This window comes from Salvelinus sp. IW2-2015, linkage group LG18, assembly GCF_002910315.2.
Source record: "Salvelinus sp. IW2-2015 linkage group LG18, ASM291031v2, whole genome shotgun sequence".
Classification (NCBI taxonomy): domain Eukaryota; kingdom Metazoa; phylum Chordata; class Actinopteri; order Salmoniformes; family Salmonidae; genus Salvelinus; species Salvelinus sp. IW2-2015.
In genome coordinates, this window is record NC_036858.1 from 15,888,502 (window position 1) to 15,906,533 (window position 18,032).

Here is an 18,032-nt window from a genome sequence, read left to right on the forward strand (position 1 = left end):
GACACTCAAACCGGTGCACCTGGCGCCTACTACCATACCCCGTTCAAAGGCACTTCAATCTKTTGTCTTGCCCATTCACCCTCTGAATGGCACACACACACTATCCATGTCTCAATTGTCTCAAGGCTTAAAAATCCTTCTTTAACCTTTCTCCTCCCCTTCATCTACACTGATTGAAGTGGATTTAACTGGTGACATCAATAAGGAATCATAGCTTTCACCTGGATTTACCTGGTCAGTCTATGTCATGGAAAGAGCAGGTGTTCCTAATGTTTTGAAACACTCAGTAAACATCTCTATATATGGCTCTGGGTGTAAGCAATGGTGAAAGTTACCAGCCAGCATCATCAGAAGGCAAGGAGACGTTAGGTTAACCCTATCATGTATTTTCAGATCTACAGTACATGTGCCTAAAAGGAGTAGGGGCTAGGGGTCGATTTGGAATTCACAAAGAGAGTTTTCCATACTCCCCAGGCCTCTGTCTATTTCTTTTGTCTCTCAACTGTCTGGGGGCCGTCACGGAGCCCTATTATTGGCTGTCACTACCATCATGTGTGACCAATTAGAAATATTCCTGTGGAAAACAATAGTCATGGCTTCTGGTGCCAGGGACATTTGAAGAGAACGGCATCTTGCGCAAATTAGGGCTGTGACTACCTGAGGTAGTACTTTGTGTATAGGCGTTTCTACACTTGGGTTGCTGGAGAAACTGCTTGCCAAGCAGCCCTGCAAATAAATTATTTCTACTTTTAGTGTGTGGCTCGACGTTGCATCGTAATGGGTTCAGCACAGTTTCCGAGATAGCTTTACATGGCAACAGGTAGGTAGAAAGGTTTCCACTTTCCAGACACAATTATCTTGTTTTCTTTTTCTCTCTCTCTCTCTCTTTTTCTCTTCCTTCTGTCTGAAACACAAACAGAAATGATGGGTTCGGGGGCTGGTTGACGATAACCTTTGACTTCACACCGTGCATTTTTCAATGATGTTTAAACCGCGCGTCTCACACTGGCACAACGTTATTAACGAAAAACAATGTTTGGGACGATATTAAAGAAAGAACCCACTCAGTACATACTATTGTTTTTCCTTCCCCTTCCCAAAAGTTAGATTGAATTTAATGAAATTAGACCTCTACTGAAAAGCACAAAGTGTACCATTGTCTTTCTTGAGCAACAAATCTTGAAATCCATCATCTTGGCATCTTCAAATCCAGAGCCAAAAACAAACAAACAGTCTTGTTTTCTCAGGTGCAAGTAACATAAAATGACCATTAAGCATTATGGGGACCTAGAGGGCATCCCAAATGGCACCCTATTCCCWATGAAGGGCACTACCGTTGACCAGGGCCCATAGGACTCTGGTCAAAAGTAGTGCACTTTATAGGGAATGGGGTGCCATTTGGGATGAATCACTAGTATACTACAACAGTTTTGAGCTATTAAGAGCCGTAAAAATKTGTTTATTTACTCAAAAAAGTCTGCTTGAAGTTAGCTGAATTTGAATAAGCTTGTTGAGTAAWATTACACATTCATGTTTGCTCAAAACCCAGTGCACAAGGCCCCAGTGCACAACTGAGCAAGAGGACAAGTACATTAGTGTCTAGTTTGAAAAACAGACGCCTCACAAGTCCTCAACAGGCAGCTTCATTAAATAGTATCCRCAAAACACCAGTCTCAACGTCAACAGTGAAGAGGCGACTCCGGGATGKTCCCCATTCTAGGCAGAGTTGCCAAGAAAAAGCCAYATCTCAGACTGGCCAATAAAAAGAAAGTGACCYCAAACTTTTGAACGGTAGTGTACTTTTTTCTAAACTAACTAAACTTTTCGAGTTTATATGATTTAGGTAGTCTGAATAATCAATCTTAACTACCCCGGAAGTCATTCTCAATGCAGGTTGCGGTTGATTAAAAGTTCCAATTGTTGGATATCTTTACTCTGACTGGATTCCAATAGAAATGACACATCACTATGGCTGCGTTTACACAGGCAGTCCAATTCTGATATTTTCTTTCAGTAATTAGTCTTTTGACCAATCAGATCAGCTCTGAAAAATATTTGATATGAAAAGATCTGATGTGATTGGTTAAAGACCAATTAGTGGAAAAAAKATCAGAATTGGGATGCCTGTCTAAATRCAGCATAATGTGACTTGCAGGCTTGATGCAGCCTGTAAACCAGGGGTTTCAGACCACTGTGTTAGGGTGTAACTAGGCCCTCAAAGAAAGGACTTATGATATTTATTGTATTTTTATTWATCCGTTATTTTACCAGGTAAGTTGACTGAGAACACATTCTCATTTACAACAACAACCTGGGGAATAGTTACAGGGGAGAGGAGGGGGATGAATGAGCCAATTGTAAACTGGGGATTATTAGGTGACCGTGATGGTTTGAGGGCCAGATTGGGAATTTAGCCAGGACACTGGGGTTAACACCCCTACTCTTACAATAAGTGCCATGGGATCTTTAATGACCTCAGAGAGTCAGGACACCCATTTAACGTCCCATCCGAAAGACAGCACCCTACACAGGGCAGTGTCGGGCAATATCCCAATCACTGCCCTGGGGCATTGGGATATTTTTTTTAGACCAGAGGAAAGWGTGCCTCYTACTGGCCCTCCAACACCACTTMYAGCAGCATCTGGTCTCCCATCCAGGGACTGACCAGGACCAACCCTGCKTAGCTTCAGAAGCAAGCYAGCAGTGKTATGCAGGGTGGTATGCTGCTGGCTATGTAATGTGTTGTCAACATTTTTTAGTTTTAAAGATAAAATATTCACGTAGACACTCACTTGGCTTTCAGTCCTGTAGCTTTCACCTTTTAATACAATAACCATGTCTCTGTCACTAACAAATACAGTCATGATGGTAATTACAACTCACTGGAAATGCAAGGCACACTGAGAAATATGTAAATAAGGTAGAATAAATTCTCAAATGGAATTATATATTCACTCAACCTAAAATTTTGTAAACAATTCAATTCAACTATATGCCCAAATGTTGAGTAAACTCACAATCCAGCAGCAATTATACATGAAATCATCTCTTTTTTTCCCTCTTTTTTTTACAGTGTAGTTTAGATAAAACCATTGAAAACAACAAAACTACGCTATAGTGAAGTTGACTTTAGTTTTGCTGTAGCCTAGTGTTGTCATCTGTGCCAGGCAAGCTGGTACAGTGAGAAGCTGTGCTGCAGCTGGTGAGGGAGGATGGTGCATGGGGCTGTGGTTTGTGGGGACTGGGACAAGGGGGGTTTATGGGGATGGTAAGGGGCCAATAGGGGCCCGGGCCTCTGCTGTGTGTCTAATGAGTGCCTTATGGGAGAGCCCCAGTGTGTTAGGAGTTAGGAGCACTCTGGCTTATCCCCTACTGGCACTGATGGGTCCTGAAGAGATCTGATTTAGTGAGAGTGTTGAGAAAAGGAGGGAGGAAGGAGGGCAAAGAGGGAGGATAGTCTCCCTCCTCCATCCGTTTCCCTCTCAATCCCACCTCTATTTCGCCTTCCTCCCTTCCTCTGTCCTTCTTTTCTCTGTTTCCACCCCACCCTCCTACATTCCTCATCTTTTCCTCTCCAGACTGCTTTCTCATTCTGAAACCCGTGAGCAGGAGTTAGTCAGAGAGAGAGACAAGAGGAGAGAAAGGGTACGGCCTTTAGTCTGACCTTTTCTGTCCATACACACACTGCCGCACGTATCGAGCACGCACACACACACCTGGGCATTGGAACACACACGCACGGAAGCAGAAGCGTGCGCGCGCACACACAGGATGTGCCATTTTTTTACRTCCGTTTTCTGTTAAAACTATMAGAAAWATTCATAAAATTCAACTTAAATTCACAATRCAGAATATGGTCCTATTGCGTTGACCGCTATGGGGCAATGAATTTCTATATACCACAGTCATAGGTTGAATCTCAAACTGGACACTTGGCCCCTAGTTCTTTATCGAGTGGCCACTTGCTGTTGTGTTCGATAGTGATCACTCAAGTCTGCAAGTGTTTTGGCCAGAATGAGCATTGAGACGAGGCAAACTCAACGTCCAAACCGCCACTCATCAATATTCTAAATCCATTCGCAAGCATTGTCTCCCGCGATCTGTCTTGAGCATGACTCACTCGCTATGAAACGTCGGCACTGGGGCAGACACAGGCGCATACTCTGATAGACAGTGAGAAAGTGGTAATAACAAAATGGCAATGTTTGAATGTGACAAATATTTGCACAGAACATAGTGTACTCTACAATTACATGTTTGAGTGTGTGTGTGTGTGTGTGTGTGTGTGTGTGTGTGTGTGTGTGTGTGTGTGTGTTATCAGCATAGTATGTAGATATGCACAGGACAAAACATGGAAACACAATGTAAATGAGAAGAAGATTTAAAAAAATATATATATACAACTGTGTGTGTGTGTGTGTGTGGTGTGTGTGTGTGTGTGTGTGTGGTGTGTTATCAGCATAGTATGTAGATATGCACAGGACAAAACATGGAAACACAATGTAAATGAGAGACAAGATAAAAAATATATATATATACAACGTGTGTGTGTGTGTGTGTGTGTGTGTGTGTGTGTGTGTGTGTGTGTGTGTGTGTGTGCTATAGCAAAATCAGCCATGTCTCTGCACATTCTCTCCTGGACAGTTTTTGTTGTAGTGCCCAAAGCCTTGTGCAGTGGTGACAAAGGACACAGTGGGGGTTACAATAGGGGCAGTGGAGGGGGGATTGTCCCCCACACATTCAGTTCAGCACAGGAATGTGGCCCCTAGTACCCCCACATATAGGTCACACAGGTCCCACACAGACAGACATAGACACACACACATTCAGAATGCTGTTCACTGACTACAGCTCAGTGTTCAACACCATAGTGCCCTCCAAGCTTGTTACCAAGCTCAGGACCCTGGGACTGAACACCTCACTCTGCAACTGGATCCTGGACATCCTGACGGGCTGACTGACCCCAGGTGGTGAGAGTAGGCAACAGCACCTCCACCACACTGACCTGCAAAGCGGGGGCCCCACAGGGGTGTATGCTTTGCCCCCTACTGTACTCCCAGTTTACCCATGATTGTGTGGCCACACACAACTCCAACTTTATAATCAAGTTTGCTGACAATACAACGGTGGTATGCCTGATCACCAATGGCGATGAGACAGCCTACAAGGAGGTGGTCAGAGAACTGGCAGTGTGGTGCCAGGACAACAACCTCTCCCTCAACGTCAGCAAGACCAAGGAGCTGATCGTGGACCACAGGAAGCACAGGGGGTGCACAATCCCATCCATATCCACAGAGCCTCAGAGGAGAGGGTCAAGAGCTTCAAGTTCCTCGGTGTCCACGTCACTGAGGACCTAATACGGTCCCCTCACACCAGAACAGTCATGAAGGCGGCACAGCAACGCCTCTTCTCCCTCAGGAGGCTGAAACGATATGGCATGGCCCCTCAGATCCTCAGGAACTTTTACAGCTGCACCATTGAAAGCATCCTGACTGGTTGTATCACCGTCTGGTATAGCAACTGCACTGCCCCTGACCGGATGGCCCTACAGAGGTGGTGCAGACGGCCCAGCGCATTACTGGGGGCGAGCTCCCAGCCATCCAGGAAATACATGTTGTGTTACAGCCTGAATTCAAAATGCATTAAATTATTATTTTTCACGCTTCTACACACAATACCCCATAATGTCAGTGTAAACATTTTTTATTTATTTTTATGTTTATGAATTCATAAGAAATRAAAAGCTGACATCTATTGAGTCAAATCTTCAACCCTTTTCTAATGGAAAGCAAGTTCAGGAGTAAAAAGTTGCTTAATAAGTCAATTAAAAAGTTGCATTGACTCACTCAGTGTGCAATAATAGTGTTTAACGTGATTTTTTWATGATTAACTCCTCTCTGTACCCCACATATACAATTATCTGCAAGGTCCCTCAGTCGAGCAGTGAATTTCAAACACAGATTCAACCACAAAGACCAGGGAGGTTTTCGAATGTCTTGCAAAGAAGAGCACCTATTGGTAGATGAAAAAAATTAATTATAATAATAGCTGGCATTGACTATCCCATTGAGCATGGTGAACAGTGAAGAGGCGACTCTGGGATGCTGGCCTTCTAGGCAGAATTCCTCTAGTGTCTGTGTTCTTTTGCCCATCTTGATCTTTTTTTATTATTGGCCAGTCTGAGAGATGGCTTTTTCTTTGCAACTCTGCCTAGAAGGCCAGCATCCCAGAGTCGCCTTTTCACTGTTGACGTTGAGACTGGTGTTTTGCGGGTACTATTTAATGAAGCTGACAGTTGGGGACTTGTGAGGCGTCTGTTTCTCAAACTAGACACTCTAATGTACTTGTCCTCTTGCTCAGTTGTGCRCCGGGGCCTCCCACTTCTCTTTCTATTCTGGTTAGAGACAGTTTGTGCTGTTCTGTGAAGGGAGTAGTACACAGCTTTGTATGAGATCTTAAGTTTCTTGGCAATTTCTCGCATAGAATAGCCTTCATTTCTCAGAACAAGAATAGACTGATGAGTTTCAGAAGAAAGTTCTTTGTTTCTGGCCATTTTGAGCCTGTAATCGAACCCACCAATGCTGATGCTCCAGATACTCAACTAGTCTAAAAAAGGCCAGTTTTATTGCTTCTTTAAATCAGCACAACAGTTTTCGGCTGTGTTAACATAATTGCAAAAGGGTTTTCTAATGATCAATTAGCCTTTTAAAATGATGAACTTGGATTAGCTAACACAATGTGCCATTGGAATACAGGAGTGATGGTTGCTGATAATAGGCCTCTGTACGGCTATGAATATATTCCATTAAAAATCAGTCAGTTTCCAGCAACAATAGTCATGTAACGGCGTTCCTCTTCCACTTCATACGAAGAGGAGGAGCAGGGATCGAACCAAAATGCAGACTTGTGATTTGACATGATATTTATTAAAGTAAAGACGACAACACGAACTTCACTTAAAACTAAACAAAACAACAAACGGAGTAGACAAACCTGAACGTAAGGACTTACATGTAACGCAGAACGAACGAACAGGAAAATGACTACATAAAACGATGAACGAACGAAACAGTCCCGTATGGTGCAACATAGACACAGACACAGGAGACAACCAACCACGACAAACAATGTGAAAACACCTACCTTAATATGATTCTCAATCAGAGGAGATGAAAACCACCTGCCTCTAATTGAGAACCATATTAGGTACCCATTCACCAACATAGAAACAGAAAACATAGACTGCCCACCCAAACTCACGTCCTGACCAACTAACACATACAAAACTAACAGAAAACAGGTCAGGAACGTGACAAGTCATTTACAACATTAACAATGTCTACACTGTATTTCTGATCAATTTGATGTTATTTTAATGGAAGAAAATGTGCTTTTCTTTCAAAAACAAGGACATTTCTAAGTGACCCCAAACTTTTGAACGGTAGCGTATGTGCGGAAAGAAAATCTATTTAATACATTTTGAATTCAGGCTGTAACACAACAACATGTGGAATAAGTCAAAGGGTATGAATACTTTCTGAAGGCACTGTATATTATTATTATTAGGATGACCATTACATTGTTGGGAAAGAGCTCGGAAGGTATGAATTTCACTGTACTGTTTTACACCTGTTGGACATGGTGAATAAACTTTGAAACTTGAAACACACGCACACACACACACACACACACACACACACACCGGTCACAATGGTCAGTTCAGAGAGAGCCCCCTGACAAACGCCATACCGAAATACAGGGTGTCAATTCTGTTGAACGCTCCATCAAAAAGGAGTGTTTACACAGTTGTAACCATAAACTAAAGCCATGACATTAGATCTGGGAGTTGTCAGGTCTTGAGCAAGGTTACACATAAGTGCGGCGAGCCACCCTCACCACATAACAAATGTCTGAAGCAGTCATGATAGTGAAGTTGTTTTTTAGGTGGGTCAAAAACAACATTATTTCACACAGCAATGTGTAAGCTAAACATGCATAGCTTGCTTACCTAAAAATATTTATGTTCCATGATATGTCTTTTCATATTTGGATATTCAAAAGGAATGACGCGTTGTGTGTTGTCGTTTGTCCACAGGCTCGTCCTACTACAACAATGTGCGGCCGCTAGCCTATCCCGACGCTGACGCTGTGCTCATCTGTTTCGACATCAGCCGCCCCGAGACACTGGATAGTGTGCTGAAGAAGGTCAGTGAGCTATGAAGCAAAGCCACGTGTCTGTGCTTCAGTTCAATAAAATATTATATCAAACAGGGTTTGCCAACTGGCGGCCCGAATTTGGCCAGTGGGTGGTTTTATTTCCTCTTCATTGTTGGACATAAAAGACTGTAAAAACAACAGGAAATCAGCTCCAAGTGATTTTAATTTTGGAAATCTACTCCGACAGGTGATCGTATACAAATGTGAGCAAGATTTGAAATGATTGAGATTATTATTATTGTTTTACGTTTTCGGCTCCGGTATTCAAACCAGCAACCTTTCGGTTACTGGCCCAACGCTCTAACCTCGAGGCTCCGTAGTTGATGATCCCTTATCTCAAATTATCCTAGAGCTCCTTTTAGAACAGTAAGGACTACATATAAAAGAGACACTGCTTGTGAGAACAACCTAGCCGAGACAGGAATGAACAAATATATATATATATWTTTTTTTTCAAGCATGCAGGCTTATCACAGACCCTTAGGTAATGTTCCACCGAAGGTTAGAAGCTAACGTTATGGCCTTTTTGAGGTCATTTTCTCACAAAATGAACACAACATGAGGTGTAATCCATCCATTGTCCCGGCCTTCTTCAAAAAAAAAATATGCATTTACTTAATAAGAGGGAGAAGTTTGGCATTGTTTCCCAAAGTCCTAGCCTCGGTGGTTTCTAATTGGTGGAACTCTCTGGTGGAAGTCTTTCTTTGAGCCACAAAGCCACACCATTTGGGACCTACAGGTCTACACGTTTTGTTTGAATGATAAAGACTTTGTTGTTTATAGTGTATAGCGAACATCAGTTGTGTGGGCAAGGAATGCCTTTGACTGGGTGGAGTGGACATTCCTAATGTCAAGCCCATCGCTCACCCATGACATCATCAGCATCGCCATTCAGAGATAAAATTCCCCACTCTTTGAGTCACGAGACAAAACCGAAGGAGTGGGCGGGGGTACCCCAAATTCTGATAGAGGTCCACTTGGGGCTCACTTGACCTGTGACCCTAAATAGATGCCTTGCTAATCTCTTGCCAACAGGCCAAGGGTGGGCGTTGAATACACCCCTCTCACAATAGTCCTCCAGAATTGGGCTCTTGACCCCCTGTGATATTTCAAGTGCCAAGTGCTTCTATTTGACATAGGGGTCAAATCTTTCATACCACTGAAGCCAAACAAAAGCTGTCTCAACAATAAATTCCACTCAAGTGTTATAGGAAAACTATGATGCAAAATGCATCATACCGGCTGTATTTCTGTAAAGTTATACATCTTGAAAACTTGATTGCTGGCATGCAAATGCTTTTGTGACTATATCAACAATGGACTAATGAAGCAAATACAAAAATATAGTTTTTTGGATAGAATTTTCCTTTAAGTATTAAAATGTTAAAGACATTTTTTGGTACTTTTGTATACTTTTTAGTCAGTAGTTCTGAAAGTAGCACTCACGAGCCAAAAGTTGTCCCCGAAAATTGCGTACTACGTTACATATGTGCACCATGTCCTTGCTCTCTCGYTCTCTGCTGTGTCCTGAGCCTTTGAGCCCGCCCTGCAACCTCATTGGATAATGCTGGGCAGGCCTCTTGCTAGCTGTCACTCAAATGCAACAGTGGCTTTCAAACTAGGGATTTCGTGGCTAATTGAGGTGAAACCGTAATTCTGCTCATAGATTATGCCTGTATGAACTTCACATTGACACATCCAGCCCAAAGCAGGAGGTTTAGAAAATACTTTCTTATTCGCCAAAGTACCAGAGCATGTCTAAGTGACGAGTGTTAAGTGAGGACACATGGTATCAGTGATTTTGTATTACTAATCAGTGATTCTGTCTTGTCACTGTATAGCTTCCTGCTTTCTTCACACAGCATTTATGGAAAAATTGTAGATTTTTTTTTTAAAATAAATTTTGCCCCCTTTTCTCCCCAATTTTTCGTGGTATCCAATCGCTAGTAATTACTATCTTGTCTCATCGCTACAACTCCCGTACGGGCTCGGGAGAGACGAAGGTCGAAAGCCATGCGTCCTCCGAAGCACAACCCAACCAAGCCGCACTGCTTCTTTAACACAGCGCGCCTCCAACCCGGAAGCCAGCCGCACCAATGTGTCGGAGGAAACACCGTGCACCTGGCCCCCTTGGCTAGCGTGCACTGCGCCCGGCCCGCCACAGGAGTCGCTGGAGCGCGATGAGACAAGGATATCCCTACCGGCCAAACCCTCCCTAACCCGGACGACGCTGGCCCAATTGTGCGTCGCCCCACGGACCCCCCGGTCGCGGCCGGCTGCGACAGAGCCTGGGCGCGAACCCAGAGACTCTGGTGGCGCAGCTAGCACTGCGATGCAGCTCTAGACCACTGTACCACCCGGGAGGCCCACACAACATTTCTGTGTGACCTCAAACCTTCCTCTGTATCTGGCAACATCCTTCTATCTCTTCCACTCTTTCTTTCCTYTCCTTAACTCTACCCCCTTGTCCTCCATGTCCTCCCCTCCCTCCCTGTGGGATCCTATGATGGGATCGGTTTTCCCAGGGTGAAAATGGAGCCCAATTCCCATTCTGTTCCCTTCTCCCCGAAGTGTGCCCTTGTTAATTTCCCCTCACTAATCTAATGCTTTTGTATCTTTGAGAGGGGGGACGGGGGGGAATGAACACTTTGGGTGAGAATCGAAAAAGCAACTGGAGACTCTTGAGAGTATGATGTGGCAGCTGTCGCACCCAGTCCTCAGGCTTCCTCCCAGACCTCAGTACAGTACAGATCATCTTGTATCTTCCATAGTCACACACACACACACACACACACACACACACACACACACACACACACACACACACACACACACACACACACACACACACACACAGGGGCTAGAAACAAAGACTATATCCAACTAGCATGTATAATACATGCTGCTTATGTAATAGACCTGTTGGCTGTGTGTGCTGTAATCTCCTGTTTGATCAACCAGTGGCTCAGCTGTACTACTACCGGGAATCAGATAATGTTATTGAAGCAGAGCATAGGCCTAGATTTGATTGAAATGTTATTGAAGCAAAGAACACATGTTAAGAGTAATAATGTAATACGTGGAATGAGACACACACTGGTCAGACATTTTCCTACTGGCCTTGGGAACATGTCCTAATAGTTACGTAATAAGGAAATACTGCCTACAAAACATTTACTGGAATGAGGAAGTGAAACTACCGTTAGAGGGGCTTTAAGTACAATTTGTAAAATGTTATCTTCAGTACATATCATTGTGGCGCAGCACCAATCATCACCAATCATTTCTGTCATTAACCATTCTCCTTCGAAATTCTCCTTCGAAATGAAAATGGACAATTCACTCTGCTCTTTGTCTGTTATTCACTCTCTGTTGTTTGGCTTTGCCTAACCTTATATACTGGACAAAAATATATAMGCAACATGTAAAGTGTTGGTCCCATGTTTCATGAGCTGAAATAAAAGATCCCAAAAATGTTACAAATGCACAAAAAGCTTCTTTCTCTCAAATTTTGTGCACAAATGTGTTTTACATCCCTGTTAATGAGCAATTCTCCTTTCCCAAAATAATCCATCCACCTGACAGGTGTGGCATATCAAGAAGCTGATTAAAGAGCATGATCATTACACAGGTGTACCTTGTGCTGTGGACAATAAAAGGCCACTCTAAAATGTGCAGTTGTGTCACACAACACAATGCTTGCAATTGGCATGCTGACAGCAGGAATGTCCACCAGAGCTGTTGCCAGAGAATTGAATGTTMATTTCTCCACCATAAGCCTCCTCCAACATTGTTTTAGAGAATTTGGCAGTACGTCCAACTGGCCTCACAACCRCAGACCACGTGGATGCCGTTGTGTGGGTGAGCGGTTTGCTGATGTCAATGTTGTGAGCAGAGTGCCCCATGGTGGCAGTGGGGTTATGGTATGGGYAGGCATAAGCTACGGACTATGAAAAAAAAATAGCATTTTATCGATGGCAATTTGAATGCACAAAAATATCGTGACGAGATCATGAGGCCCATTTTTTTTATGGTATCTGTGACCAACATATGCATATCTGTATTGCCAGTCATGTGAAATCCATAGATTAGGGCCTAATGAATTTATTTCAATSGACTAATTTCCTCATATGAACTGCAACTCAGTAAGATCAATTCAATTGTTGCGTTTRTRTTTMTATWCWGWATAKAAAYAYAATGACCCTGCCTCTTGGCCCTTGTGACTTGTCTAGGTCACGTTCATTGATTCACCAGTACGTCTTCAACAGAAAGCCCTTATCGAAGACAACAGCACATGATGACTAACACTAATGAACAGAGCCCATAATCGCGTGGACGGTCGTCTACAAGACAGGCATTGTTTGTATCGAGTAGAAAACGTAGACGTACGTCTACAAGAAAGGCACTGTTTGTATTGAGTAGAAACAGAGAGGTACCATTCAACGGATAATGTGAAGCGATATTGTAAGCAGTCAGAGATATAGGGTGAGTGAGACAGAGAGACAGACAGTAGGGAGAATAGCTACCCAGTACAGAGTGTGACATGTCGACATTGAGTCTCGTCTATAGACTTGGAGACTTGTCTGCTTCATAATGTGTGTTGTTATTCTTTCTGATGGAACTCTGAGGGAGTGTAGTCTGGATGGGGTTGTGGTTACTGTAGCTGTGAGCTCAAAGCGGACAGAACTCGTGCTCCGTTCAACAACTTGTTTCAATGGACAGTGTGTTATTTCAATGGCCATTGAGTTATTGTGGTGATAATATATCCATACAATGTAAACAACATGAACTGAAAGAGATAAACATATATCTTCTCCAAGTTTCGTATATTTAAAATAGATATGCTTTGGATATTGGTGCTCAMCTGTGACGCTCGGTTCTGACTAGTTTCTTCCTCTTCTTCCTCAGTGGCAGGGGGAGACGCAGGAGTTCTGTCCTAACGCCAAGGTGGTATTGGTGGGCTGTAAGCTGGACATGCGGACGGACCTCAACGTGCTGAGAGAGCTGTCCAAACTCCGACTCATCCCCGTCACTCATGAACAGGTCAGGACTGACTGTTTCTCACTACTGAGCCAATCCATGCCAAGCTGTGCTGTGCTGGTCTGGTAACGCATCCATTGTAGTCCCTGGAACTGTGCTGGAAGGACAATGTAAAAGGACAATATCATAGCAATCAGTACGCTTTAGCCGGGTGTGTTGTGAAAAATGTATGGCAATGCCAGTAGCTGTTAACTTGTAAAACTGCGATGGCATAACACCTTCAGAACATTGTCATGACATAATAATAACACCTAACAAAACACATCAAATAAAACGTGAGGCTATTTCTTGGCAGAACTTTAGCTATGAACTATGAGTACATTGGGGACTATGGCGTCCCAAATGGGGTCCCTATGGGTCCTGATAAAAAGGGAATAGGGTGCCATTTGGAATGTAGCCAATGTGATAATGTGACACACTGTTCTGGAAACATTGCTCTACTTTTGTATTTAAAAAAACATATATTTTTTGTTCACTGCTCTTACCTACATTATGCCTGTTGTTTCTCTCCTTTTTGGGTTGGTCGTCAGTAAAGTTGTAGAGCTGTTCTCGGGTGTGTTCCCAGTGTAAGCAGATAGATACACCTGGCATGATCAGTCCAACAGGTTAAAGCACAAACAGACATACTTCTACGGTATAAACTTGTTGATATGTACCTGACCACACTGTGTAAACATGTGTGYGCAACTGCTCTTTCACAGCCCACACACATGCAAGAGCTCACGCATGCACGAAGCTACGGCACAGACATTTGCATGGCTCAGGCTATCTGTGATGCCCTAATGCAGACATTCCATTAGCTATGGCAAAACACCTAAAAGCACCTAAACTCAGCAAAAAAAAGAAACGTCCTCTCACTGTCAACTGCGTTTATTTTCAGCAAACTTAACATGTGTAAAATATTTGTATGAACATAACAAGATTCAACAAATGAGACATAAACGGAACAATTTCCACAGACATGTTACTAACAGAAATGGAATAATGTGTCCCTGAACAAAGGGGGGGTCAAAATCAAAAGTAACAGTCAGTATCTGGTGTGGCCACCAGCTGCATTAAGTGCTGCAGTGCATCTCCTCCTCATGGACTGCACCAGATTTGCCAGTTCTTGCTGTGAGATGTTACCTCACTCTTCTACCAAGCACCTGCAAGTCCCAGACATTTGTGGGGGGAATGGCCCTAGCCCTCACCCTCCGATCCAACAGGTCCCCAGACGTGCTCAATGGGATTGAGATCCGGGCTCTTTGCTGGCCATGGCAGAACACCGACTTGCAGGAAATCAGGCACAGAACGAGCAGTATGGCTGGTTGATTGTCATGCTGGAGGGTCATGTCAGGATGAGCCTGCAGGAAGGGTACCACATGAGAGAGGAGAATGTCTTCCCTGTAACGCACAGCGTTGAGATTGCCTGCAATGACAACAAGCTCAGTCCGATGATGCTGTGACACACCGCCCCAGACCATGACGGACCCTCCACCTCCAAATCGATCCCGCTCCAGAGTACAGGCCTCGGTGTAATGCTCATTCCTTCGACAATAAACACGAATCCGACCATCACCCCTGGCGAGACAAAACCGCGACTCGTCAGTGAAGAGCACATTTTGCCAGTCCTGTCTGGTCCAGCAACGGTGGGTTTGTGCCCATAGGCGACATTGTTGCCGGTGATGTCTGGTGAGGACCTGCCTTACGACAGGCCTACAAGCCCTCAGTCCAGCCTCTCTCAGCCTATTGCGGACAGTCTGGGCACTGATGGAGGGATTGTGCCTTCCTGGTGTTACTCAGGCAGTTGTTGTTGCCATCCTGTACCTGTCCCGCAGGTGTGATGTTTGGATGTACCGATCCTGTGCAGGTGTTGTTACACGTGGTCTGCCACTGCGAGGACGATCAGCTGTCTGTCCTGTCTCCCTGTAGCGCTGTCTTAGGGGTCTCACAGTATGGACATTGCAATTTATTGCCCTGGCCACATCTGTAGTCCTCATGCCTCCTTGCAGCATGTCTAAGGCACGTTCACGCAGATGAGCAGGGACCCTGGGCATCTTTCTTTTGGTGTTTTTCAGTTCAGTAGAGTCAGTAGAAAGGCCTCTTTAGTGTCCTAAGTTTTCATAACTGTGACCTTAATTGCCTACCGTCTGTCAGCTGTTAATGTCTTAGCAACCGTTCCACAGGTGCATGTTCATTAATTGTTTATGGGTCATTGAACAGGCATGGGAAACAGTGTTTAAACCTTTTACAATGAAGATCTGTGAAGTTATTTGGATTTTTACGAATTATCTTTGAAAGACAGGGTCCTGAAAAGGGGACGTTTCTTTTTTTGCTGAGTTTAGCTGGAACACACTGAATATTTCACGTGCCCAGACAGGGTACAGCATGTTAAGGTACTTCTTCACTCCCGTTAGCCCACTTCTACTAGCTACCGTTCTCAGACCGTTCATCTAACGTAGCATTAACATTCTGATATGTTCCAATACATAAAACTCTAACTCATAGATGTAACCTAAAACACACTTTTTTTGGTACTAAGGGCACCTACTGTGCATTAACATAACTGTATGTCCTAATATGTACACAGTATTCCAGTTCTGAAAATGCCATTTAGTTTCTCAAATACGAAAGCATTCAGTACAGAGCCTAAAAGAGTTGGAACCAGAGAGTGAGACAAACACTAAGTGGAACAATTTAATTGTTTTGTTTCAATGTCCTCAGGCAATAACAGCGAGAGACGGACTGACGGACTCGGGAGGCTGTGAATTTTAATGGCCTATTTTCATGTTAATGTTATTTACGAGTTGACAATTCTTTAAACACTAATTCACATCCCTATTTTCTCCAGAGAGGAGCTTAGGAAGAAATGTCCTTGGCATGCCAGTCAATTACAGCAGAGCAGACACACGACGGGAAACAGTAACAACGCAGACAAAAAAACAACAATATTAAGATCATCAAACTGCTTATGAAACCGTTACTAAGATCATGAAGAAAAAAAAACTAAAAAACAAATGTAATCATGAAACCAATTTCATTGAGCAAACCCAATTGAGTTGCCAATCAGGAGGGACCGGTTATCAGGTTACGTTAATGTCACTTTGCTCGATTTCCTCCGTCTTAACTGAAGCTCCTCAAAACACTCTGAGCTCAGAACTCGCTCGCTGTCCTCAAAGAGCCTCGATCAAAGGGCACCGCTGCCTGTAATGCAAATCAACTGCCAGCAATTTAAGACTTACAACTCGCTGTCCAATTCAATCCCAAAGGAWTCCGCTCGTCGCAAGGGTGAATCGCGGATGAACCCGACGACTTCTGCCATAATCTGCTTAGGGTCAAAACAGAGACTTAAATGTTGCCCGTTTCCTTCTGTATGAATGAATTCTCACAACGGACTCATAGTAGGACATATTGCAGAGATATAATAATCATTATACTGATGTGTATCTGGCTGGGGAATGGAACATGGCATGTATTCTACCAGGTGACGTGATGACGTGGAGAGGATCTGTGTCTGCACCACGTACTCTCACTACTGGTGTCCCCCAAGGCTAAGGTGTAGGCCCTCTCCTCTTCTCTCTATACACGAAGTGACTCAGCTCCGTCATATCCTCAAATGCTCTCTCCTATCATTGTTATGCCGATGACAGTCAACTACTTTTCTCCTTCCCCCTTCTGACACCCWGGTGGCGACGTGCATCTTTGCGTGCCTAGCAAGTATCTCTGCTTGGATGTCGGTCCATCACCTCAAGCTCAACAAGACGGAGCTGCTCTACCTCACGTGGAAAGCCCGCCCGCTCCAAGACCTCTCCATCACGGTTGTCAACTACACGGTGTCCCCTTCCCAGAGTGCAAAGAACCTTGGCATGACCCTGGACAACACTCTGTCGTCCTCTGCAAACATCAAAGCAGTTACTCGCTCCTGCATGTTCATCCTTACAACATCCGTAGAGTACGACCCTACCTCACACAGGAAGTGGCACAGGTCTTAATCCAGGCACTTGTCATTTCCCGTCTGGACTACAGCAACTCACTGTTGGCTGGTCTCCCCACTTGTTTCATCAAACCCCTACAACTTATCCAGAATGCTGCAGCCCACCAAGTTCTCCCATGTCACCTCGCTCACCCGGATATTCCACTGGCTTCCAGTCGAAGCTCGCATCCACTACAAGACCATGGTACTTGCCTATGGAGCAGCAAGAGGAACTGCCCCTCCCTACCTTCAGGCTATGCTCTACACCCCAGCTCCTGAGTGGCACAGCGTTCTAAGGCACTGCATCTCAGTGCAAGAGGCGTCACTACAGTTCCTGGTTTGAATCCAGGCTGTATCACATTCGGCCGTGATTGGGAGTCCCATAGGGAACAAAGAATTTGTTCTTAACTGACTTGCCTAGTTAAAAAATGTAAAAACATGAACGGTCTGCCACCTCTGATCTCTTGGCTCCCACTCAGCCCAGTCCAAGCTCTTCTCTGTCCTGGCACCCCAATGGTGAAACCAATTTCCCCTTGAAGCTAGAACAAGAGTCCCTGCCCATCTTCCGAAAACATCTGAAACCTTACCTCTTCAAGAAGCCTTTCGTGAACTAACACTCGCAATTGACGTTTTTTTTTCTTCTGACTTTGCTTATGGCTCCTTTATTGAGGTCAAATGTACTTACTATGACTGTGATATGTGGTTGTCCTACCTAGCTATCTTAAGATGAATGCAGTCACTCTGGATAAGAACGTATGCTAAATGACAAATGAAAATGTTATCATCACTTGATTAGCGTTGTAACCAAATGGGGGCTGGGGGT

The 18,032-nt window shown here is 44.1% G+C and overlaps 1 protein-coding gene across 1 annotated transcript in view; it reads left to right on the top strand.

Annotated features, from left to right (window-relative positions):
* The window catches only part of LOC111978815 (rho-related GTP-binding protein RhoN), a 47,800-nt gene that overhangs the window by 28,720 nt on the left and 1,048 nt on the right, over positions 1-18,032 (top strand). The window contains exons 3-4 of the mRNA XM_024009070.2: positions 8,096-8,205; positions 13,126-13,260. Of these exons, the coding sequence (XP_023864838.1) occupies positions 8,096-8,205; positions 13,126-13,260 (245 nt within the window). The remainder of the gene's footprint in view (positions 1-8,095; positions 8,206-13,125; positions 13,261-18,032) is intronic.